Source organism: Pholis gunnellus (genome assembly GCF_910591455.1).
Source record: "Pholis gunnellus genome assembly, chromosome: 15".
NCBI lineage: Eukaryota > Metazoa > Chordata > Actinopteri > Perciformes > Pholidae > Pholis > Pholis gunnellus.
In genome coordinates, this window is record NC_136542.1 from 4,131,836 (window position 1) to 4,158,456 (window position 26,621).

Genomic DNA, 26,621 nt, shown 5'->3' on the forward strand with positions numbered 1-26,621 from the left:
AGTTCATAAAGATGTTTTATTTATAAGTCCACAGTAAATGTTCTTGTGAGTTACCTGTAGTTGTGTAATCGGAGGAGGAGTCCTTGTTTGATGATGATACTATTCATGTTCTGTTCTCGTACAGAAACGGATATTAAGAGCTGCTGTACTGCTGCACAAAGGTTTGCTATATTTGTTACTAGACTACTTGCAGTATTACAGAATTCTACTGTAGTTTAATTGATTAACAACATCTCCTCCAGTAGATGGCACTGCTTTCATACATACAGAGAGACTGACTTAAATCTTAACACGTGACAAACAGACTCAGTGTCACGGGTTATTAGACGCCGACTTTGAATGAACCAGTACAGTCGTTTTCATGCAAATTTAATTGTGCCCCGTGGTGTTTTCAAACCCAAACTTGTCCTCTAAACTCTTCCTCCTCTTCCTCTTCCTCTGGGGTTCCTGCAGGTCACAGTAGATCATCAGGGATGAAATATTGATTCACACGGCTGCGGTTGGTTTTCACAGACATCTCACGAATGTACACACTTCAGAGATATGTGAGATTTCACAGACCAATAATAAACTGGAAGGCTGCTGTAAACCCACATTCAAGGGAAGATTCTTCTATGGTGGGACAGTATAATTCAGTTTAATGTCATCGATCTTAAATACACAGTTAAAACATAAAAATAATCTAAGCTTAACCACAGTCCATGTCCAAAACCTAAGAGAATGAAGATCGTGACCAACATGATTTAACAGTATGTTTATTTACACATCAGGTGGCGGTGACACAAACAAACATGAGGATTTCATCACGATGACTTCATGGTCTGCAGCGCAAACGACAGTTTAATCGTTGGTCCTGCAGACTCCACGTTGTTACAGTTTGAAAGTGTCCTCCACCTGCCTCTCAAAAGGCTCCATCTCTTTACAAAATAACAAAACAATGGTTTCAAAATGCCTCAAAACATATGGTATAAATATCAATCAGTTTACGCTTTCAATTCTCATACTGTCATCAGAACAGTGTTTGTTGGAAAACCAAATGAGTGAGGCCCCGCCAGCTTCTTCTAGACGCACTTTGACGGCGCGCTCGAAGTGAAACAGTTCATCCTTTGTCATGAACAACAGGAAGGTTTAAGTGTCACTTCACCCGGATTATTGAATGGGATTTTATTTTTTCTGTGCTCTTTTGGTTTTTCAAGATGTCTTTCCAGAGACAATAGTGTTACTCAGGATAACTCCCACATTATGTTTTGCCTGAGGCAGATTCCTCTGAACGGAAACCGCTGAACAGAGAGACTCGAGAATAATTTGAGGACATTATTTATTTATTATTTAAGAACCATTGATGTTTTTTTCTGTTTCAAAACTGAAGCAAATAAAACCCAAACTATTTGGTTATGTACAGCTAATATTTGGTAAATTGGGTGAACAGAAGTTTTTTTAACAGTGACTATGATCAGCTTCAGTGAGGGTCGAAAGGTCGCTCAGGGGAACGTGTTGAATCCGGTCTTGTTGTGCAAAGGGATGCCCTCCGCTCCTCTGAACTCCTCTGCGATGTCGTCGAATGTGCGTCCTTTTGTCTCCGGGAGGCGGATCCAGGTGAAGGTGAAGGCGACCAGAGCCACCGTCATGAAGAGGAGGTAGACGTACGCGCCGCACACTTTCTGTGTGTGTGGGAGAGACAGACGGTTGTTATCTTCACCTTAGTACTTGATCTGTATTTTACCAAGCGTGGTGTCTTAGCACACTCACACACAGAAGAGTAACATTCACAAAAGGCTGATTTACACAAGAAGGTAGAAGACTTGGTTTCAGGTTGGCTGCCATCTCTGCAGCACTATAACCAACAGATGTTTCCCTGGTTAACTGTTAATTTAATTACTATCATTTCAACCTGATGTTGACGGAGTTAGCAATAGATTTATACATATTTAAGATTCTGATTCACGTCTGTTTTACAGTATGATTGAACAGATTTATAGCTTGTATTTAACAGGCATGTCTCGAAGGTGTAAGGGAACTTAAAAAAAGAACTCTAAAGTTTATCTCGGTGGTACAGCGTGCAGGCCAACAGTATACACCCACCAGTAATGGAGGGAAGAGGAGTGCCAGAACAAACTTCCCGCCCCAGTTGAGCATGCTGGTGAAGGCCATGGCGATGGGTCTGGCGGGCTGGTCGAACAGCTCGGCGGCGATGAACCACGAGATGGGGCCGGGGCCCAGCTCGTAGGCCGAAATCAGCCCGAAAACCAGCAGGACCTGCAGGCTCCGCAGCTCTGGGACCAGGTGCTGCACGGTGGATGGACACGTTTGTTGTTGAAAGGGTCGATGTACAGTCGGGTCGTTGTGAGTTTGAGGGTTAATTTGTGTTGAAATATGTGTGCAAAAATGGGTATGTTATTAGGGTTAATTAGCCTATAACGTAAATGTATTACGTTTTCAAAATTGTAATACATTTGTATTTTGTTCACCTGAGAATTAAGTTAAAAATAACTTTACGAAAGTTTATTTTAGTGGATTCCAGGTTTCTTGTTCAAATCCAATACTGGAGTAGATGCTTACCAGGACAGAATCCACTATGGTCATGAGTAAGTTACACACGGCTATGGAGATGAAACCAGTCAGGAGCAATCTCCTCCTTCCTGCCCTTTCCATCAGGAAGAACTTGAAAGAGGAAAAAAACAAAACATCTCAGTGCTGCAATTTGTGGCAAAACCTGATAATCGAGATGATAATGTGCTGAATAATACTATTAATTAAAGACTAGATTTTGTACTCACTGCCACCAAAGTGAAGGTGACGTTGACGGCCCCCACGCCCAGAGTCAGGTATTTGGCCTGATCGAACTTGGCCTGGAACATTCTGGTGGAATAATTAATGATCTGAAAGAAAAGAGCAGGCGCTGCTTTTAGATGACTGGGTTACTGGGACGTCTCTGTGTGTTTTTTAGGGACAGGGGGGTATTGTCCTGACCCACTGCCCCAGAATCTGAGAGTCAAGAGAGAAGAGCCGAAGCCCTGAATAATGCATTGAAGAAATACTACAACGCTGAAAAGTGAAATATTCATAAGACAGCGAGTAAGCCGTACTAAATGATTAACAACTCTAAAAGGCAGTGTTCCTTCAAAGTCATGAGTTTTTGCCAGAAAACTTTTCACAGATGCATTTCATAAGACTGACCGCGTTGAATCCGGACAGCTGGCTGCCCAGGTTGATGACGAGGACGATGATGATGGGCTGCTTGTATCGGCCCTTCTTGAAGAACTCGTGGATGGTGACTCCGGTCTGAGTGTGGGCGGCCTCCTCCTTCATCTCTTCCAGCTCAGCGAACACCTTCTCTGAGCGTCCTCTCAGCCTCAGCAGGGCTGGGGGGTTGGGGGTTAAAAGCACATTTCTCTTTTTGTTTTTGCGGCGCATCCACAGAGTTGAGAGACGAGAGTGCTTTAAAAGCACGTCTCTGATTCCTGGAGGTCAGCCCTGAATCTAAAAGCTGATGAAGAAAGTTCTTCAGCTCGTCTCACTAATCTGTGACTGCAGGACTGTTGCCCTGTTGGATGTGTCTCTGTGATATAACTCGGCTCAATGACTACAATAAAATACCTAAAAGTAGGACCCACCAGCCTCTGCTTGGATCTCCTCTCCCCGGTTGATGAGCAGGTAGCGAGGGCTCTCGGGACAGAAAGGCAGGACCAGGTACTGCGCCAGGGCCGGAATGACAGACAGGGACAGCATCAAGGCCCAGTAATGCTCCGTACCCAGCATTGTCTCCAGACCAGCCACCTGCAGCAGACGGGATACAGGAACCTCGTTCATGGATGCATCTTTCTATCATATCTCTATGATGATGTTTTACTGTTGAAGTTCTAAACATTTCTTGGTTGAAAGAGACATTGTCGGATATTTTTCTCTGGATGGATCTTGACTCGAGATCAGCATCAATGTACATAATTACTGCTGTATACGGAAGGTTATAAATCACATCCAAGCACCACAACATGATGTCATTATAGAGACAAAAACAACACTTTCTAGATCAGAAACAAATTCTTAACAAATGTAGCTATTTAGCCTTACCAGCACCATTAAATGTAGGCCCCAAGGATGCACGACTAAACACTAGTGTAATAGGAAAAGAAAATGGGAGGTAACTTGGGCAACAGTCAGAGATTTAGGACAAAATAAGTAACAGAATTCCTACAATCCAACCTTGGACTGTGTCTAACTTATCCTGGTAGGCCCCTAGTGGAAAGGAGGGGTCGTAACAGCAGGCGTAACGACAGTAAACATCAATCTCATCTAACTTTTCCAGTCAAAACTGAAGATTTCCAGCGCTGTCCTCACCATTCCCAGCAGGATGCCCGAGGCGAAGGACACCTGGTTGAGTGTAGCAAAGGCCCCTCTCAGGTTTGTGGGGGACACCTCCTGGATGTAGAGTGGATTAAGAGTCATCACCAGGCCGCAGAAGAGGCCGAACACCAACCGTCCCAGGATGAGAACCTCAAACGACTGGCTGGCTTTGGAGGCCGACATCAGACACGCTCCCACAACAGAGAGACCGTTCACTATGAGGATGGAGTTTCGTCTGGAGGGGAAGACGAGAGACGTTAAAAGACACGATGGAAGTTATGAGAAAAACGTTGTTTTTTTTTTCCCTGGCCTTTATTCTTACCTCCCGTAAGAATCTGCGAGATATTTGACTCCCAGCGAGCCCAACAGGGCTCCGAAGTCTTTAATGCTGACGGAGAGCGACCACAGGAGAGTCAGGCTGTGATCTGGCATCGTCTGGTTGTGCCTGACTCTCCAGGTGTGGTTGAAAAACTCCTCAATGATCTAAACGGTGAGCAAACGGCAAAAGACGATCAGGAAACTCAGTAGAAATTCAAACTGTGGGTTTGATTGGTGAACATTAAACTGGGTACAACTTATTTAAAACCGGAATAGTTCCTTGGGATGGACCAATCAAACAACACCAATTTAAGTCACCTTTACTGTCAGTATTGTTATTATTCCGGACAAAATATTTTGTATTGCGAGGAATTTAAATGTCGAATCACTCACAAACATGTAGGGCAGTCTACCTGTGAACTAGCAGAACCCTGCCAGACCTGGAGCTGAGCCAGACCTGGAGCTGAGCCAGAGAGTTTCGGGGCTTGTTAGGTTTATTTAGTGTCGTATTGAGGCTGTGAGATATTTGTTTGACGGTCAGACGGTTTTCCGGGATCCGCTGTTGCATGATACTGTTGGACTTGGTTGTCCACGGTCTATATAATGGTTTTCTTGTTGCAGTTCTGAGCTTGGACATGTTGTGACCTTTCTGCATATCCTGATAGTGTATTTTCTAAGGTATTATTTAAAATGAAGGTATTTTCTATTTCTTTGTTGAGAAAGATATTCTTCTATATGCTTTTCTCAATGGATCTTGATGAGCAGTATATTTACAAAGCAAATTCTAAAGCTAAAATACGTGACAGTAGTGGAAAACATGAAGATGTTTTTTTAGTACCGGGGACTGTTAAAACTTAACGATTGGTGTCACGGCATCACGTCCTCGCGTCTCCCCCCCCTCAGCTCCCGTGTGTCCTGCTCACCTTGGCTGGAGCGTTGACGTTGCCCGTGTGGTAGCCGATCTGCAGGGAGCCGAGCACCGCTGCCAGGATGGAGGTCAGGAGTGTGGCGGTCAGATGGCTCTGCAACAATGAAGTTAGTGACATTTATTTCTTTACCTTTTTTAACTTATTTTAAACAGAAACTGGTTTTCATGGAACATTAAAATGCTTTGAGTATTTTTTTTCTTGTATGAAACACATTCCGGACGAAGTCACAAACATGTTTTCTGAATGAGTTGCCCTGAGATGTTTTTAATTTGCACCTCAAACACACAAACGTGCTGTACATAGTTAAACAAGAGTGATCTGAGCTCAGTTTATTTGGTTCCACAAATAAAAGCAGTCTGTCTGGCTTATTTGTAAAGGTCGAGGATAGCAACCGCGGTATCTTCACACACTGGCAAGATGTACAGAATTGTAACGACCACAAGTGTGTGTTAGTGCTCCTTCTGTCTGTTCATTTGTAGATTAAAGGGTTAAAAGAAGCAAACCTCCTGCGGCGCCATTTGTTCAGGTGAGACGGTGTTTCGCTCCCTCTAGATGTGGGTACATGTATCTTCGTCTGACTCTCTGCTGTGAAAAACACAAATTATGTGCTGACATGGGATTTTATATGTGATAAAAATGAAAATTAGACTAAATCACATACATTACATTCAATGTAATACTTTTACTTCTAGACAAATACGTTTTTTTATTGTCATTTTCAGTAAAAGAAAATGTGAAACTACAATCCTCTCATTAGCATTAAATCAAAACCGCTAACCGAATAACCGCTGGTAAAACTGTTCATTAACAATTCACATATTGAATTCTAAAATAAAATGAAAAAAAGTGATTAAATTATTTAATTTAATAATTACCAGTATCCCTTGTACAACAGCTTTAGTAAAATCTGACATGAATACATAGTTACACCTTTGTAGACAGTTTATTGACTATGTTGCGTGCAAGTCTATATCAATATATATATATATATATATATATATATATATATATATATATATATATATATATATATACATATATATTAACATCTATATCTATATAAACTCACCACTGTTCCTGAGTGTCGTATGTTGATCCCGTCTTTATTCCTGAGTTTCAGATATGACTGTGTAAAGTGACCACACCACTACTAAAAACTGCACACACACACGCACACACACACACGTGCACCAGTGATGAAGTCGCACCCAGCTGGTGAATGTGGGGCAGGCCTGACAGAAAGGCAGCCGCGGGCCTCCTCTGGTTCTCATGGACCAGCTGATCGGCGTGCTGAAGCTTTCACTGACTGAGGATCAGCTTATCTTCTGCACCCAAACCCTCAAATTAACTCTGGTGGAATAAGCGCAACTGTTCCCGGGTCAGGACCAAAATGCAAATTGTTTCCTTGTTGGAGCACTGAGTTGTCATTTTGGCAATCACACAGCCACGTGCTTCAGCTGTGCGAGTGCGTGTTTTGGGCGACTTTGTCCTGACGATGTTCATTGAAATGGAAAGCTCACGAGTGTCTGATGACCTCGCATCTCCATGTGTCTTTCTAGGAACTAAGAAAAAATGGTTTTACGATTGAACCATTTCTTTATTTCTCCCAACTAAAAACTGAGATTATTTTATCAGCATGAGACGGTGGTGTCGTGGCTCGCAGAGACAAGACATGAAACTTGATGACTGTAAATTCCCCGTCGGTGTGAATGTGAGCATGAATGGATGTCTGTCAATCAGTGTCAGCCCTGCGATAGTCTGGCGATAAGCGGTTAAAGGTAATGGATGGATGGAAACCGTACAACTGACAATGACATGTGAAAAGTTATGTTTTCACTCAAAGACAATGAACCTCATGTCACAGTTTACGATCATGTAAACATAGAAAAGCCACTGTGTTAAAATACGGTTAAATAACCAACTTTGTTTTTACATTAGTGTTCTTCACACAAACATATTTAAACACCATTGATGTGAGTAAATTACAATGGATAACCTGTTCATGGGCATAGTTGTTATGACGGAATCTGTTCAACACATACGTCGTCGTTCTTGTAACTGGTAGGAAGTATTACAGAAAAATAATTTCATTCTGAGGAAGAAAATAAAGCAAATACATCTTCACCCAGTTTCACTCCTGAATTGGAAAAGCCTGCTTGCTATATAATACAATGAATATGAAGATTTTTCGGGAATTTAAATAGTAACAACTGAGATAAATGTCAACAGCAGCATACTTGGGTCAAGATTAGCTGACTGAGGCAGAGACACCATGTGCTGCTTTCAAGGATAGTCTCTTAATGGGCAACACCCATCACACAACGCTGTGACAATTTAGAGCCTCAAAGATTGAACAGACAGTACCAGGAAGAAGGAAATGTCCTCCTCCTGCGACAACGAGCCTGATGTTAGCTCCCTGCTCTCTGTCAGTCTGAAGCTCTGGAGGTATCGGTTTCCATCCGTCAGTCCATCCTGGAGCTGTGACCGCAGCAACATGCACACTTATTAGAGATTAATCCCTGAACCGGACTGATCCTGATCAAATAGCTCACACAGGAGGACGCGGTGGAGCTTTGAGGGCTAAAGCCATCTAGGCCTGATGTAGCTTTTAGATAATCTTATAATTTATGTTCATTGTAGTAAGGGGGATTATCTGTACTTACATTGGCGCTTGCATGCGTTTACATTCAAATTTGTCAATGTGCTTGTGGGTGTTTTGTGTTTTACGTGGTTGCTATATTTTAATAGCGTATCCATATATTGTATGCGTGTGTGTTTCCCACCTATGATGTAATGGAGAACTTAAAATCGTACTTGCGTGAAAGTCTTATTACCTCAGTTTTAGGGTTTTTCCTGCTTTAGTTTTAGCTGATGAATTGCATCGTCCTGTGTTTCTTTGTTTATTTCCTCACATGGATCACTGAGGTTTAATCTAACCCAGTCTTATCCAATGACTGTTAGCTTGGCTGCATTTTGTTTGCATGCTGGTATGTGCAAACACGTATGTAAAGGATGCATGTGTGCACATGAGGCATTTCCACGAGTAAAATACAGGTTACAAGTGAAATGAAAATGAAATCATGATAGACGCACACACATACCTGCCTCTTGAATAAATCCAAATAGGCAGGAACTGCTTTTTCGCTGCCGAGTTGCACGAGCCAAATAAATAAAAGCATGAAGAAGAGGGATTAACCTAATCACAATGTTAGGGGAGGAAACATTCCCCGGCCTCGCCACAAACCACATCATTTGTGCATAAAAATGATCTTTTATCGTACAACTTAAGTAAAATATGTCCAAATAAATATCAAGTGTGGCCCAATCCACAGAAAAACCTGCACTGCACTGACTCATATGTGAAACACTTGAGCTGTGTTGAAGACGGAAAACAGGAGTCCTCCTATTAAACTCCAACTTTACGCTATAAAACAGTGCTAGTTTCACGTTGTAAATTATGGAAAGCAACTTTCCACACTGCTGATAAATGTCACCAATTTCAAATATTAAACATCTCCTGTTCTGTACTTTGTGTAACTTTTTGTGATTTACCTTCAGACCTCAGAGAACAGAACATTAAATCACCGACAAGAAAATGAATTTAACTGAAAGCAAACTGGGATTTAGAACTGAACGTGCTTGTTGACTTTCAATCTTTATTTGTGATGGAAATCGAACCACAAAACCACCCCGATGTCACAGGACTGTATTTAACCCAAAATCTGCAGCACAGCAGAGCACAAAAAAGAGGAAAGAATAATTAGCATTGGGGGGCAAAATGCTTCGTCCACCTGCAAGCTTTGTTCCTGCAGCTGAGTTCTCAATCAGCGTGTGGATACGCCTGTCTGGAACATGCCCTCTGACCCCTGAGCCCTGGCCTCCTGGCAGACAACCCCCCTGACCCCGCTGGGCAGGTGCTGCTGCAGGAACAGAGGGCATCAGGCACAAATGGTGAGTGGCGTGCACCGTCATCCCCCCCCACCGCTAATGTTAAGCTATCACACAGACTAATTGCCCGCTATAATTACCTGTAATGGTGTTTGATCCTGCTTCTAAGTGTTTCAATGCACACAAAAGAGAAATAAAAGTGACTTGTCACTACTAAAACATGTGGTTATGGGCTCTAACAGACTCCTACGTGGACAGATGTCCTATATTTCTATATTTTGTTTAGTTTAGTGAAAGGAGACTGGACCCTCTATCTAGACATGCTGGATTAGTATGTTTTTAGTGGAGACAACATCATGCAGCACCTGCGCTGCCCACACATCCCTTATAAAAAACCCCAAATTCCAGTCTTCACCTATGAAACCCCTTTAGCAACCCCCCCTCCACCCCACCTTCAACAAAGGAGAAAACACACACTCTCTAAAACACACATACATCCCTAAGCAGCTGCGTCATTACGAAACTCTTTTGAACTTCACACTGGAAGTCAAATGCCACATGTGTCAGTACAAGACAGATGTACTGCAGCTGCCTCTTGGCTCCAATTTCATCTGTGATACAACCCCCCCCCCCCCCCCCGCCCCCCAGTCCAAACCACCCCCATCACCAGCGACCTCCGCCTCCCATCATGCACTGACAACATCCGTACCTTTGAAGTCTCATCCCTAAATCAAAGAATCTCACACCGCACACAAATCATGAGGCCAAACAGAGTGCATCTTTGTAGTCAAGTTTTATCAGTCAAAAAAGTTTTGCAAATTATGAAGCAACAAGCGAGTCCACCGTAAGCTATTTTTACAATATCACCTGGAAATTTTTAAACAAATAGTGACATATAAGTCCCCATTAAAGTTAGAAAGTTGCCGGACGTAACCTGTCTTTAAAACTGAGTGTTGTCAGTTTATTGAATTTAACTGGCTTGGCTGATTATGTGTAATAGACGTGTGTGTGTGTGTGTGTGTGTGTGTGTGTGTGTGTGTGTGTGTGTGTGTGTGTGTGTGTGTGTGTGTGTGTGTGTGTGTGTGTGTGTGTGTGTGTGTGTGTGTGTGTGTGTGTGTGTGTGTGTGTGTGTGTACCTGGCTAACAGGGTTCAATATGTGGAGTTGCAGTCTGCAGTGAACCATCTTCACCGTTAGGGGGCAGTGTTGAACTCCTTCTCCCCCCCACAGAGATCTTGTCCCGTGCTCCAGCTCTAAATGCCTTTCTGCTGCACAACACTGAGTCTAAACTGAGCATAGTTTGAGTAGATGTGGTATAAAACTGTATCTGGATCAGTTCTATATTATCGTTACTTTTGTTGTTGTTTTTCTGGCATGATTGAACCGCATGTAGTGCGACTATGACGGGTAAAGACCGTGGGAAGAGGAGGGGAACATTGAAATTCTGGACAAGAAAAATCCTTCTGAACATTGCTCCTATTTCATAATTAACAGGCTTTTACAACTACTTCAACTTGAGTCAAAACAGTTACTTGCTTGCAAAATGGTGCTATAATATATACACTTTCATACGCTCCTGCAAAAGATAAGTGATTGCTATTTATCCAATATTTTTTTCCAAGTTTAGGAGCTAACATTTGCCTTCATATTATCATTTGATAGATATCTATTATAGCCGCTTTAAGTAAGAATGAACTGGTATGTTTGTGTCTCAGCTGTCCTGAATGTAGGGCAACTGCAGGCCTTTTTCTCATTATGGCCGCTTTAAATTTATGTCTGTTCAGGTGGGGAAAAACACAAACTACCCAGAAAAGTGATACAACCCAGGTGTAAGCCACTGCTGTGTGCCAAGATGCTCTTCAGTGTGGGTTCCCCTCCAAAAAAAAACGCTCTCTTTTTCTTTTTGGTCCTGTCTATTGTTTAGTCTCGTGTGAGTCTATTGTGACACAGGTTCCCATAACTCAGGAAATAAGGCCTGTGTAATAAGTGGAAAAGTATTTTTGTTTTCATTTGCTTCGCCAAACATCTGCACCTCAAGCCACATCATTTACCAATTTCACCCAAAGACAACACGTCTCAGTGTTTTGTTTCCCAACAGATCTTGTTTCTTTCAACTATGAATAAGAAATATTGTCAAAACGCATCGAGATGGTCCCGACAAGCCTGTTGGGGCTTTTGCAGTGGAAAAGTTGCCAGTGAGCGGCGAGACAATCTTGGCTTCTCCCCGTCAGACTGACAGTCGTCTGTAGGCCTCCCCTCGCTATACGTCCCCCATCGTGATTAGCGGTGATTACTAGCCTGTTAGGTTGGTTTTAGATCTCTCATGTGATCTGCAGCTCTTGCGGCGTCTGGAAGCACTTCAGCAGACACACAGGGCCAGTTGTTCAAACCTGGACCGACGCAGCCACTCAGGAGAGACTGCACAGCCGTCTGAGAGAGACGTTTCTTTTCTCATTCTTGGCACAACTGCCCACTTCAAATTAGACGCGACTGGACTTGTGATTGTAGTGGATTAAGCAACCAGATAGATACTGTATACATTCTTGACGGCGTTTAGTGATGACAGGAGTCGTAAAACACAAGCTGAAATAGTCAAATAACCCCACCACAGATAAAATAAACAGTGCTCAGAGCTTATGGCATACAGTCTGGTCTAAGCATTTCAACGTGAATTAGCTACTGTAATAGCCTATTGTTTGACATGATGTAAACACAGAGAGAAGTATATATATATATATATATATATGGCAGTGAATAAGTGAACACCAATAAACCCCATAATGAAATTTAGTAAATCAAACAAACAAACAAAGGTTATTGTACATATTTACAATGGGAGCTTTTTTTGTCTCATGTTCATGAGCCACTGCAGTGACTCCACAACAAATGCACAAGCATTCAGACCACTATAGCAAACTCAGGATTCTCCAATTTAGCAACTCAATTGTTCCCAAATTTGAGGAAGACATTTTATGTTGTTCGTGTGGACTTTTTTCTTCATCTCATATCTTTGTGGGTATTTAAAAAGACTTCCTGCACTGTCTTGTATTAGGTTAAGCTCCGAGTATGTGTGGTGGTAAGTGTTTCACAGAGCAGGACTGACATCAACTGTTGGAGGACAGACAATACGTGTGTTTACATACACAAAATGTACTCCGAAATTACTGGGGAGACTCAAATATTTATTTTAGGAACTGGCGTTTGTCAATGCCACATCTTGTTTACAATAACTGGAATAAACGTGAGTGTGACGGGTGAACTGAGCGGATATTAACGGGATACTGAGCCGTGTAAACATTTGACTCCATTTACTGGTTGGGTTTAGTCATCTGTGCCACCTCTTTTTCCCGGGACTAAAAATAATATTTAAACGTCTCTGCACTGTAATCTGTTTTGGAAAAATAAAATCCCCACCAGGGGGTCGTTGTCACAGATTTGTTGATGTTATTGCAATTTGTAAAGGTGGCCGGTAGAACCCGAGGAACCCATGATCACCAAACATCACCAATAACACCCTGGAGATAGTCTTTAGCTGTTTGATTGTGTACAAACGGAGTAATGAATTATGAACCATGTAGGGTAGTAACACTAGCCGCATACAATTACACACAGAACAGTTATGTGTAAACCAACGGCCTTCATTGTGGTTTGAACTTAAAGCTGCATTAATCAATATTGTTTAGATAAAAACATTAAATCCAATTCATTGTGAAAGGGGTTCCTCATACAGACAACTCTGCCGCTCTCTCTTAGTTTCTTTATGGCACATTTACTATATAGTTTGGTCTCATCAAGCCAACCGACTCTCCGCGACTCTGCTCGGCACCGAACACCAGACAGACAAAGTTCGCAACTAGCTGGTGAACATAGTGGAACGTTTTAGACGATTTTAAATTAACAAAATAAAATGTCAAAAATCGCCTGAGAAAGAACCAACTGTCGATGGACTCGACCGATCGCTGAAAGCCAATATGTTGGTCCGTTCGCCCAACCCGAGATGTAACTCTTGAGGCAATTTTAGTTCAGGGTTGAGGCTTAAAAAACGAATGAATGCAGCTTTAACAGATTCATACTGCCACGTGCTTGTAGAAATGTTTTACCTGCTGTGTGCTACAGTGTCTATAGCTGTGTTAGTATACTGCTCAGACTGAGTATGTTCTATACCAGTATGTGGGGGGTGCATCTTATTACCTTTGTTATTCCTGACAGCTGCTACACATTTTCCACAATCAGGTTACTGTTAGCTTTTTGCAATGTTTCCTTCTTAACTAAAATGATTTATTTTTTGTTAGCACAAACTTTATACAAAAGTAGAAAAACAATGAAAACCTCAAGGCATCTTGTGCAGACAACATGCTGATAACTGAGGGACCTACAAACAACCTGATGGACATTGCATTGGTTTTGGGTTGCACTAAAAGGACACCTTTTAAGTAATCGTGTGGTAAGTTCTTACGGCTAGCGTTCCCCAACGCAAGGGGAGTCCTCAGCTAATTCTGTGCTGATAAATTCGACTTCACGGTCACAGTTGGATTGTAATACATGCCGTTCACTTAATATGCTCACATACAACATTACACGTTCGTTTAAGCCTACATTGCCATAGTTCCTCCTTTTTTGAGTATCGAGCAACATTTGGGCTGAATTTGACGGTAAGCTCCTCTTTAGTGACTTCCCACTGGCCTGTGGGCTGCTGTGTGTGTAACAGGGGAAAGTGTAAGTTTAATTTAGTGGCCACAAAATGTGTTAGTTCCTGTTCCGCGAGGACAGAATGAATCCCAACAGCAGACTAAAACACAAGGGGAAATGTGGTATTATGCACATCTTCCAGTGGTGATCTTTTTACAAATATATTCTCATTCTTACCTAGACCTTTGCAGTCAATTCAAAAGAAGAAAAAAAAAAAACACGTACAAAACGGATAAAATGTCAAACATAGGGAGGAGAAAGTGCAAATATTTTGGCGCCGCTTTGTTTTCTTTTCACTTTTTTCTGGTCACTTTTTTTTTTTTTGAAACTCAGGAACTTCTTAATTTTTCTGCTCCGTCTGTCAGCAAGCGTACAGATGCCTTCCCTCTGTGCCCTCTGCTCTCGTCTCAGCTTCTGGATCCTTCTCTTCTCACACCAGACGACCTACTGGGAACAGAAAGACAGACGGACGGACAAGAAAGAGGAAAAAAGTAGTTTAGTATCCGGCATCCAGATGCACTCACACATAGCTGCTGCGTGACAAGACAGTGACCTCTCTCCACTCCACAGGCAGAAGCTCACTTACACGGACTAACACACACAATTTAAATAACATCTGTAACATCTCATATAGTTTGATTAAAAAAACATCACTACTGATGCATGGTGTGTCTCTGAGTGACCATGTAGAAAGCTGATGTTTGTCAGCGCCTTTCCTTCACATCTCACCAGCATCATTTTATTTCCATCAGTAAGCTTTTTTCTTTGTCATCTTTTTTTCTTGAGTTTACAAAAAAAGTCAAGTCAGTGGTTACTGACTAAAGTTTGACTGCTAAGCAGCTGTGCCCCACCAACACTCAAACGGACCAAACGGACCGTCACATGTGCCGACGTTATGTGACAACCGAGCTGTAACTCAACATTCTCTGAAGTTGTGTGTGTTGTGTTGCATTCGTGCTGAAACTGCTTGGGACAGTCGGTGCTCTGCACAAGGGATGGACTGCTCTCTCATCAATCAGATGAGTGGGTGGGGGGAGATGGGTAAAGAGCTTAGATTGCTTACAGATGGCTGTCAGAGGGGAGCAGAGGTCCTCCAGAGCTGTGTGTGTGTGTGTGTGTGTGTGTGTGTGTGTGTGTGTGTGTGTGTGTGTGTGTGTGTGTGTGCGTGTGCGTGTGCGTGTGCTTATTAGCATATTGGTGCATTCAATTTGGTTGTGTGTGTGTACGTCTTTCTATCTATATGTTTGCAGGTGTGTGTGTATGTGTAGGCTCTCTACTTGTGTGTGTCAGCGGCCCGTGGGGGGTGGGGATGTGCAGGTGCACTCTCTGTCAGTGCTGGTTACGTTAGTCCAGCTTCAGGTCTCAGACGATGCATTCGCTCCACATTCAAATATTCTGTTTAGATTTAAAAGCATCACAATCCCCGCAGCGCTCCATAAATCACAGATTATCTTCCATATGAGTCCTGCAGCGCTCTCGCCTCCACTTTAAGTGTATGAAATAAATGTTACGGCCACCTATTTCTACCATGACTAGTGGGATCCAGATGACTGTTTGCAGTCTTAGCTGTGACATTTTTATGGGACTAAATGTCGGTTTCTGTTACTGTCTGTTGTATCCACACAGTTCATCAAATATATTCTCTCTTTCTTTTAAACACCAACAGACAGAAACCTCAATGCACAAGAAGGGGTGTGGCTTACATGACCAGAGAATACTATCTTTCAGAAACTTTGAATATCATCATATCATTTGATAGGAGGACTGACCGGCTGACGTTGACATCTTTAGGTCTGGCAACATTAATTTAGGTGAAACCAGGATACAAAGGAATCATGGTGCGATACTTGAATGTTAAAATAGTTTAGCTCTAAGATTCAGACCAGCTGTTATTTGACTGCAGTTTGGCCTCTGTGGTGTTAATGGCTTTTAAAAGTAACATTCAAGTAACACCGTGCAACTCAAAAACAACAACTGAAGTATCTTTTGTACGTTCAGTGTCATAAACCCTTTACCTTGGCAGCGTCAGTGACATGTTCTAACTCTAAAACTATGCAGCTCCGCCATATTTCCTGATGCCTCTCTCCAGTGAAGTCACGCCGCTCCTCTCTCTTTAGCTCAGATAAATGTCGCCGTTGTTGTAAGACGCCGAGCCACAGTAGCGCTGATGGATCGGCTTTGCAATTACGGGGCTCCAGAGCAGCGAATGGTCCTCTCCCTCCTCTCCTCCCAGTCACTGAGGACACTGTCTAGTGTGCCATTAACAACACAAAGCTCACCCGGCCTCTCCCCGGACACCTTGGCCCCACTTGTGATAAAGAGCTGAAAGAAGATCCCGTCTAGCGGAGAATCGCCTCGCCTCGCCTGGGACCAGCTAATAAAGACACTTGGCTCACGAGCTGGGAATCATGGTACACCTGTACATGGTGGCAACCGGGGGACGACGACTTGGCTGAGGATTCACAGGCCTGAGTTTACTGTCGGCTCAGGGTTATTGTCCCAAACTGGTGAGCAAAGCAACGCTCATCAAAACTGTCACAGTCCTCTTGGTTACCTTCAACGCGGTACAGTGTGTCGAGCTGATGTCACAGTAATTAAAACACAAGTGGTGTGTGGAGCAAGTGCTGTTGGCTCTGAGAGGGACGGGGCTCTGGGCTCTCTAATGGTCCCGCAGCCTCGGTGCCAGGCCTGCCTCATAATGCCCTCCTTTCATTCCCGCCTAATGACGGACGGGAGAGGAAGAGACGAGAGAGCAGGGGAGGAGACGAGAAAGGAAGAAGAGAGGAGCTTAACAATAACACCATCTGCACATCTGACCGTTCATGCCGATGCAAGCTTCACCTACTGAACAAAGCGGGAAGTTTAAAATGTCCTTTGTCGGGTGAAATCAGCCCCTAAAAGCTCTGTTCCCTCTTAGTCATCAGTGCTTAATGACGTCAAAATAACTGAAAAATAGGGTTTGATTAAAAATGTTTGATTTTGTTACGTTTTTATAATTTCCTCGGCTAGAATGATACATTTTAGTTATCTGTAGACTGGAGGGAAAATGGACATCGGTGTCGATTTTGACAGATGAAAATAGGTTGTATTAAAAATCGACCTTCACAAGGCTAAAAGGATGCTAGTCCATCCTTCATCCGTCCAACCTCTATGTAACGTCATCACTTTTAGCGCCGACTCTGCACGAAGTTGTGCATGCTGCCACTGTAGAGCATAAAAAATTCACTCATGCTCAACAAGAGCCGATGCCTGCCTGTGCGTGCAAGCATTAGTGCACGCACACCCGCATGTGTTTGCTCTTACTCGAAAGCATGTTTATGTCTTCTAAATGGAATTAAGATTTTTGAAAAGAACATCGTGAACTCAAGTTTAACAGTGAAAACCTTGTTGTGTTTTGTTCATTGCAGTGAAGGAGACACAATGCTCGGGCCGTCTGAGCCACCAGACCCGCTGCCCTGTGCTTCTGTTCCATATCTCATCTATAATGAGGATTCCAGTCCCTCCCAGAGGATGGATGCCACCCTCTGCAGCACTTCCAAACTCGCACAAGGTATTCAGATGTTTTCTTTTGTCGTTGCCAATGCGTGGAGAGCGGGGCGCCTCACACAGATGTGCTCCACTCTGCCCCACATGCTCACAATCCTCCACCAAAAAGCATGTACTGCAAACAGTAAATATGTCCAACAACACTCCAGTGACGACCCAAAGCTGCGACAGAGCATGACAAGATTTAATGTCTGGCAAAGGCCGCTCGGCTTAAAGCGATCCAGGCCATTTAGGATCAGCTAGGCATACCTGAACACAATGGTCGTCTATCTTAGTCAAGGCAGAATGCTGCCATATGTTCTTGCAGACTCTGTCTCCTCTCTGAACATACCTCAGTCTCTCCACAATCATCACCAGCTCAGAGTGCCTGAGTGGCAGCATGAGGACCTGTATAAAACTGTCAGGCTATTTGCCTCCAGCTCTTAAGCGTGAAGGTGAGAGATTTGTTGACCACAGGGAAAACAAGCGGCCGAGCCTCCTTCTCTGCTGCTCCGGCACCGGGGCTGTTTATCCTGGCAGCCGTGCCCAGAGGGTCCGAGAGGCCTGACGTTATGCCCGCTCAGAGCCACCGTTCTCCAGGTGAGGCGGGGCGGCGCCAGGGTAAACGCATGACCTCAGTGCTATGTGGCGCTGAACCGGCAAGAGTCAACAGCATTAACGGGACCAAAAATGACTCAATTATTTCTTTCTTGAGATGAGAGTCAATTGAGGCAAAATCTGTAAAATACAGATGACAATACTCAATCTTACCAATGTACACACACACACATTACTGCACATCCACACAGAACAAAACGAACATACACCTCAAACTTAATTTACTCACAAAAGCTTTGCATGTAAATCAAACGCTGCTGTGTAAACCAGCTGTATCTACTCCAGGCTGATGCACTTCACCAGTGTGACTGTTAATGGATTACACAATAAGCAAACTACAGTACAGCACTCAAAGCCAGAGTTAGTGAAAGTGTATTAGTTTGCCTTACTGAACAGCTTTGTCCCTTGCCTTGGCCCTTGGTTGCCACTTGTTGTTGAGCTACCTGCAAAACAGAAAAAAAACAAATATTGGGCTTGATGGAGGTGGATTTCTTGTTACTGGAACTTTTAATACGCCATGAGATGAAATAATTATAGTACACTTTAAATAGCGGAATATTTGTTCATTACTTTTCATATGCATCAGCACAGCTACCTGCGAAACATTTTGTCACTAAGTATTTTTTCCTTTTTTGAATTGAAAACATTGTAATTTTGTGTTCAATGTGTTTCACAACCTCCGAGCATCTCGTAACTACTTAAACATTTATTCATACGTTTTTCATTTGGATTGTAGAAGCAGCTTCTCACTGGGAGCTCCTTACTTAATGATCTGTATTGTGTACACTCATGATGATGAGTAATAGTGGTGATGAGACCGTGTCTGGATCCATTAATACGTTAGTCTGGTTTAAATATTCGTCACGAAGTGGAGCGCTACACCTTATTCAGACTGCCACCACATCTGTTTGTCACATGCACTGCAGTTACCTCATCCCTTACTCTTTTTAAAACTATGACATGATGAAATCATTAGTAAAAATCTATTAGGGAAACAAATGGAAACGGTTATGTTTATTGTAGTTTACGCTTGTAACTTGGGGAAATACAAAAAAAACTAACAGAAAATGGTAACACAACCAACTACCTCCTCTTTTGTCATAAATCCTCAATTTGACATGTCTATAAGAGAATTAGTTTTATTTTCATTAAAGTAGCCGTGAAACTGCGAGCCAAAGGGCACACGTCGCTGGAAGGAGACGAGACTCGATGCAGATTTGACCCAGCTGGCCTGAGGTTCACACCGCGGTCATGACCCTCCTCTGTGACCCTGCCAACAGACTCTCAACCTTCAGGTCCTTTTCCTCTTACCCTCCTTGCTGACGCCCAGGCAGCCTTTCAGCTCCTGCAGGGAAATGGCTCTGTCCTTATTCAGGTCACAGTAGTCGGTGAACTTGCGGGCGCATTTCTTGGGTTTGGCTTTCTTCTTCAGGTACCTCTTAAACGGCTTGAGTTCCTTCTTGTTGATGTCGTGGCTGCCGTTGTTGTCCAGCTGGGCGAAGTACCAGTGCACCACCCGCTCCTCTAAAGTGTGACTGGGATCAGGCTCAACAAACCTGGTTGGGGTTAGAGGCACAGATGGGAGTGAAAAAGTTGATGTTTCAAAACCTGGCATAAAGGGAAGTAGCAAAGTAAAATTTGGTTTACAGGCAGAAATACCTTTTATACCAATATTCCTAGCAATAAAGCAACATATCCACAAAAAGGAACTGGAGATACAAAAGACTAACACAAATTAGAATTTTGAATTTGCATATAAAATGATAAGCAGTTCTTAATCCTGTATGACATCACTTCACTTAAAAATGATTGGTCCATTTGGTTGATTTCTAATGAAATCACGTCTTTTGTGCAATAAAAGATGTTAATCTGGATACCTCAGGCGGTTCATGTTTTATGTCAGAAACTGACAGCGTATGTTATACATCAAGGAGGACATTGCATTACGTATTCCACGTTATAGATTACACCAGCATTAATCCCAAATGCCCTCCAGTCCCATCGGTGTCTAAAGTTCTAACGTTGACGGAAAATGAGCACAAACCCTGTCGGCGTCTGTGCCAAAAATCTGTGCATGTCCGAGATAAAATATTAGTGTTCAATTCAGAAAACCAGAGGGAGGGATGATTTGAGAAAAACCAGAAGAGAGGGGTGGAGGTTTTCCATGAAGGATCAGCCATGAGGTATCCTGATCAGGCACAATACTCTCAGGGTCTTCAACGCTGTGTGACATTACTTACCTCCCACCACCGGAGGGGGCTGGTGAGTTTATGGCTTGCACCATGTCTGTGGTGAGGGCGTCTAACAAGCTTGTAATGAATTCCACTTTCTTCCCCTCTGGGCAGCCTGGCACAAATCAAAGACAAGAATACACCAAATTTACCTTCCAAGTAATTTGAGTCGGCACGGCACAGTGAGGCTGAAGTGCCACTAAAACCTCGACACCAGAGAACCAGAGCGACAGTTACGCAGTAAAATATAGCATATAGCAAACCTTGTCCACAGCTTAATGACAAACCAGGTGTATCTGTCTGCTTATGTTCACGATTACTGCTGAACCAATAGCGGTGACATACGTAGCTGTTCTGTAAGTGCTCAGAAAAGCAGAGCTGAGGCACATGTCGAGAGGTGGAACAGAAGTGTGCGGTGATGAGAGTTGTGTTGAGCATTTGAGCAGACCTGTTAACTTTTATGACTCAATTCTGAACACCTCTTTTTTTTAATTGCCCAGATGTATGCCTTTTAATAGCACGCTAAACCAGTGCAAATTTTTCCCTCCTAATTGTGTCTCTGAAAGGGAAACTTCAAACGCAGCTGCATAGTAAACTAATCTTCTCATTCTTTTTTTTCCCCCAGTCTCTCCGTCTTTCGCTCAAGCTTTCTCAGTCGATCCCCTCCTCCTCCCCTTCCTCCGAGCGTCCGTGGCCTCCTTGTTCTCTGCTCCGTTCGTGTCTTTTCGTTCCCTTTGTGCCGGCTCAGGGGGTTCTGTGGGAGGTGGTCTGCTGCCGCCAGGTGAATCCAATTAGCATTTCCCGGACATGACAAGCTCTGAGCAGCACTGCCTTGCTGTGCCTTAATCCAAGTGTTAAATTGGGGTGTTATGAAGCGCAAACCATTACGTTGTATGCCGCCTATGTGGCAAGGTGTCAAGGGCACAGTGTGGTGCGGGGCCGTCTGGCAGCGTCCGACAGGCTCTGAGCCTCTTGGATTTGATCTTTAAACACATTAAACTCCGACACGGTCATCAAATTTTGTTTTCGCTTTTTTAAACCATAAAAAGAAAGCAAAGTTTAACTGTTGCACATCTTCACAGGTTGCATATGTTTATAACTCGTGTGGGTAGTTCAAGTACAGAGATTATTCTGAAATATCTTTAACGCCTGTAAGAGTTACAACTATCCATTTCACAAGAGCAAATATAGAGAAGAGCCAGAAATGATTAAGTACGTTTGTGCTGTTTTAGCACATTAATCAATCATCAACTAATCACAACAAACATTTGTCGGGTTGGGATCACGACATTTGCTTCTAGGTCCAAACTCAATTCTGGAGCTAAATTCCTACTTTTCTACTTACAGAAACATGAATTATTTTTAATATACTTTTGTCCAGATAAAGCTGTTTTCACCAACATTAGATCTTTTCTCTCTTTATAAGCTGATCACAAAGCAACTGGTTTAGTCAACATTGAATCCCTGATATACTGACATAGACAGGAGAGCAGACACACACTCAGCTCTGTTTGCATTTGAGTGTCTGCAAATGTGGATGTCTGTCACATCTGACCAAGTTATTTGTTGATAGACTAGATGACATTGAACAAAAAAACAGTTCCTGAACTGATTTGAACTGGAAGTTATCAGATCCGAGCCTTTGGTCTCGGGGGAGGAGCTCTTATCTGCCCTCCTGACAGAGGTGGTATTGTGCCGCTTTGTGTGCAGTGGGATTGAACCTGTAGCTGCATGCTGTTAATAGACATCCTCTCTTCTTGCCTTCATGTGACGACCATGAAGTGTTGTTCCTTTGTTGTGGTGGTTCAGAGCATCCCTCTCCAGTACATAAAAATATCTCCACTCAGCACCCTGTGGTCTCCCAACACCCCCCCCACAGCCGCACCAGCACACCCCGCAACACTCGCACCTTCCATAAAACATGCCACACATCTGCTGCACAGTCAGGAGTCATGCTCGACTCTGTAAACTCACCAGATGGGGAATTAAATAAGAGTTACAATACAACCTTAAAGAATGGGGAAACACAGGGGCAGCTAAAGTAAGTGAGCAGTAACACGGGCACAGGAGTATGAGCCGAGGTTACGACCTCTGGTCTCTGCTTCCAGGGAATCCAACAGCACAAAGTGTGCGTCAGACCATTCTTAATCCAAACCCTCAATCTGGTCAGTTTGTGTAAAGGTGAAAAACAAATTCAAAGTCTCTGAGCTACAATGCTATCAATTTATATTTTAACTAAACACAGCAGGTCAAGCTTTGGATTCCTCCACTTGCTGAAGCTGTACTAAAAGAGATAAAAGTATATACATATTTTAAAAAGCGTTTCCAAAATAGAAAATATGGAAGAAAAAAGTGTTTTGAAGTGGATTAACCAGCGTGACTCTCTGCTCTAACATCAGCTGCAGAAGTTAGCATGTCTAGCTAACTAACCCACTACCTAAAATAGTCACCATCATGTTAGGAGATTTCATACCACATAAGCTTGTGTGGTTACAGCCAAGCCCCCCCCCCCCCCCCCCCCCCATTAAAAACTAGCACATCCGCTGTATGTTGATGCTATCAGTGTTTTAGGGTTACGTTGGCAGCTCTGTCCCGCTCTTAATTGGATTTGGAAAAAGTTTACACTCCAGCAACTTCAGCCAAAATCGTTAACCGAGATAGCTTTTGGTTTGCCAAACAAGTCTGCATCTTAAAAAAAATCAACCTCTTGTGTTTCTTGTCTAAGTGTATGTAAGCCCAGCAGGGTTAGCTAGAAATGAGGAGCTGCTTTTGTCAAAAACCTAGTAAGAATTTAAAAGGTAAATCTGCCCCAAAATATCGTAAACTGCATGTGTCGTGCGAGATGAGAAAGCTTGAAAGTCATTAGGAGCCATTAGGCTCAGCAAACATCAGTAATGAACTGGATTTTCCTCATTTGTTAAAAAATAAGACAATAAAATGAATCCAAGAATGTTTCTGCAGTCCCCAAAGCACCAAAATGTATTGAACTGCAGTGAAAAGTAAAAAAAAAAAGAACAACCTGTCAGCTCTCTGCCTTGGAAGGGATCTTCAGCGTCTGAGATGCGAGACCGCGCAGCGCCGTCACACTCTGGCGTCTGGTACCTGTTACACAGAGAGGACATGGCCGCATGAGACAGGAGAAGGAAAGAATAAACCTTTCTTAGCAATGTGTGAACAGCAAAAGCAAAACAGAGGCTCGTCCATGATGTCAAATGTGATCGGAGGGGAAAAAAAGATTTAAAAAACCTTTTTATCTGAAGACAAAAACACAAGAAAAGATTTTCCTTTTCAGGCCTCAGAACAATCTGAGCTGGAGCTTAAAACCAGGAGACATTATTGATGCCGGAGGAAAATCTTTGTCCATCCTCATTATGAAAACATGCTCTCTTCCTAATCTCTTCACTGCAAGGATCTTTGCTCATTTGCGCCGTTCTGGCTTCATGAAACTGTACAACCTACTGCTGTTTAATCTGCGTATTCACTGTTGATCTGCAAATCATTATTGACAGTGATGAGCTTCTCTAAATTTGATTTGACATGCACAAAGAGTTGTTTCAGGGCCGTAACAAACTGCTCGGCATTATGCGTGGCATGACTCGTTTTCTCCTGGCCGTTGTATCAGTGGTTCTTGCAGACATGTAGGATGGAAAATTGAGCATGTGTGTCTCGTTTGCCTTTCTTTTTTCTCTTCTTTTTTTTCAAAGTAAAAGCAAGTTGTCATTTCTTTTTTTCAGTCGGCAGAGCCACTGATCCAAGAAGGGATGTCTGATGCATGAGTATGCACATTGCTGTCCAGAGGAAAGAAATTCAGAAGAGTGACATGATTTCTAGACCCAAAAAAATGAATTCTTATGTGAAGAAATAATCGCCTCAAGGGTGTCATTCAATATCTCTGAAATGTGGATGAGAATTTGGTCTGCGTAAGTGATATATTTGAGTTTTTTGGGGGGCTGTCAATAATAAATACACATTTATTTATTGATTTAGAAGTAAACCTGCACAGTCCTGTATTCAAACTATAGTAACCAACTCTCTCTGATAGTCTGTGCCTCATCCTGTAAAACATAAACCCTCTTGTAGCGAGAGAATGATGAAGCCTCTTCCCGAACAAAAACAGCTCATCTATTTACCGGTGCATGCCGACAGTTTTTTTTTTTAAACATCCAAACTTGTTCCCTTTATCCGTCACTGTGTTTCAAGTTGTGATATTCACGTTCCAGATACAATTCATGAAAGGTTTTTAAACAACCGAAACATGAGCAATGGACGTCATTTATTCACCATTGCCTCTTCTCGATCCCTGTGACATACAGCTCTTGTAAAAGCTTCACTGTGCCCCCGCCGTTTCATTGAAAGCAATATAAACAGCAGCAACTGCACTGAAAATAAACTCGACTAAAGGATTTTCCCATCAGGGATTGGAGCTTATTATTTTGCCAAGTAAACTGGCAGCAGCAACTTACATCAATTACATCAAAAACTGATATATAATTCCTTAAGAAATGTAAGGTCACAACAATTGAAAATACATTTTAGCCATTAGCTAAAGTCGCTCCACAATTTTTGTCAAGACTGAAGTATATCAACAACTATCAGATGGATTGCTGTGAAGTTTGGTACATGTATCCATGATGCCAAGAGGATGAATCCTAGTTACTTTGGCTATTCCCTGACCTTTCCACTAGCTCCACCGGAAGGTCAAACTTTCCACCATTTCAATATCTCAATACCTGTGAAATGAACTGGCACGAGATTCATGGTTCCCAGTGGATGATCCCTACTGACTTTGGTAAATAATTGACTTTTACTCTGGCGCCAACAAGAGATTCACAATTGTTGTTTTGAGTGTAATGTTTCTTAAGTGGAGTCACGAAATTCATGTTCCCCTCAGGGTTCATTCTAATAACTTTGATGATCCCGCAACTTTTCATGTAGCACAACCATTAGGAATTAAAAAAATAATAAAATTCCCATTCTGATGGTCCCAACCTATTGTGAGCATGTTAGCATTCTGATGTTAGCATTTAGCTTTGGGAAACGTGCTTCAGTAAAGCCTCATTGAGCTGCCATAGTTGTAGACTCTTAGTCTTAGTTAAAATGAAATTCACAGACTTAAAATGAGAGACTCCTTAAAACAAACTACTGTGCCTATTGTATGTAGTAACCACACTTTAATTGAAAGTATTCAGTCTTGCTCGATTGAAGCTAAAGTTAAGAGATTTTTTATAATAAATAATATTACCTGGTGGAGGTTCCAGGAATGGGCCGTCCCGTGTCCACCAGAACACACCAGCAGTAGCCTGTGGACTGGTGGCACTGGACCGGTTTGTAAAGGCCTCCGGGCCCGCAGTCGGGAATAAAAATGGCCTCGCGAGGATTCTGCCGAGCCTCGTCCAGTGCACTCTGTCGCTCCTGGTCACAAGAGGGAACTTTCTCTAAAACCATGAGAAACACACTCAATACAGAGGCACCACAATCGGGGAAACCAGAAACACACAAAAAGACAAGGCAGAAGCTATAAGCACCCAGGTGTCCCGAGCCAGCAATGCTATTTGCACCCAACTCGTGCACACATAAGATACTGTATGTAGCCTAGTTATAGGCAGCTTGTGTAGGAGAAGATGAAAGAAAACCTGATTCGGGATAATCATGTCACAGCAAAAAAAAGAGTTTTAGCAACTATTAAACAAATCATTTATAGTGGTATGCTTCTGTATGTTGTACTTTGTAAGTCACTATTTGGAGCTTAAAGTAGCCCAACATCACGATTTTAATCCAGCTTTGTTTGTGATTGGCCAGCTACTCGTTGGTAAAAGGCGTACTCTATGGCATTTATCATTCTTCAGGTCACTTTATAGAGTAACTTAACCATATTTAGGGCTTTCTATTGGCCCATGATGTAACTGACTGTCAGGCAATCATCCACCGCATTGTTAAACAATGTTAAATAAGGCTATTTTGAGCATCAACGTTAATTATTGGCCTTGGGAATACTGTAGGAATTTGGGAAAGAAATCTTAACTCCAGGTCCTCTTACAAGCTTTTTTGTAGCTCAGTACCCTCTCAGCCCTCGAGAGATG

General features: G+C 42.7%; 2 protein-coding genes across 2 annotated transcripts in view; both read right to left on the reverse strand.

Annotated features, from left to right (window-relative positions):
- Nucleotides 1-1,481: 1,481 nt before the first annotated feature.
- On the reverse strand, nucleotides 1,482-9,995 carry slc2a1c (solute carrier family 2 member 1c; the record flags this gene model as incomplete). The annotated part of the gene is made up of 12 exons (XM_079174659.1): nucleotides 1,482-1,661; nucleotides 2,083-2,286; nucleotides 2,560-2,661; nucleotides 2,778-2,879; nucleotides 3,178-3,362; nucleotides 3,615-3,777; nucleotides 4,339-4,579; nucleotides 4,667-4,827; nucleotides 5,586-5,684; nucleotides 7,956-8,069; nucleotides 9,431-9,511; nucleotides 9,975-9,995. 12 exons carry the CDS (start codon nucleotides 9,993-9,995, stop codon nucleotides 1,482-1,484), a joined length of 1,653 nt encoding a protein of 550 aa, XP_079030785.1.
- Nucleotides 9,996-10,488: 493 nt separating this feature from the next.
- The window catches only part of smoc1 (SPARC related modular calcium binding 1), a 43,718-nt gene continuing 27,585 nt past the window's right edge, over nucleotides 10,489-26,621 (reverse strand). The window contains exons 9-14 of the mRNA XM_079174935.1: nucleotides 25,784-25,976; nucleotides 23,561-23,643; nucleotides 20,551-20,656; nucleotides 19,622-19,866; nucleotides 18,700-18,753; nucleotides 10,489-14,614 (exon numbers count right to left, since the gene is read on the reverse strand). Of these exons, the coding sequence (XP_079031061.1) occupies nucleotides 14,598-14,614; nucleotides 18,700-18,753; nucleotides 19,622-19,866; nucleotides 20,551-20,656; nucleotides 23,561-23,643; nucleotides 25,784-25,976 (698 nt within the window). The 3' untranslated portion in view covers nucleotides 10,489-14,597. The remainder of the gene's footprint in view (nucleotides 14,615-18,699; nucleotides 18,754-19,621; nucleotides 19,867-20,550; nucleotides 20,657-23,560; nucleotides 23,644-25,783; nucleotides 25,977-26,621) is intronic.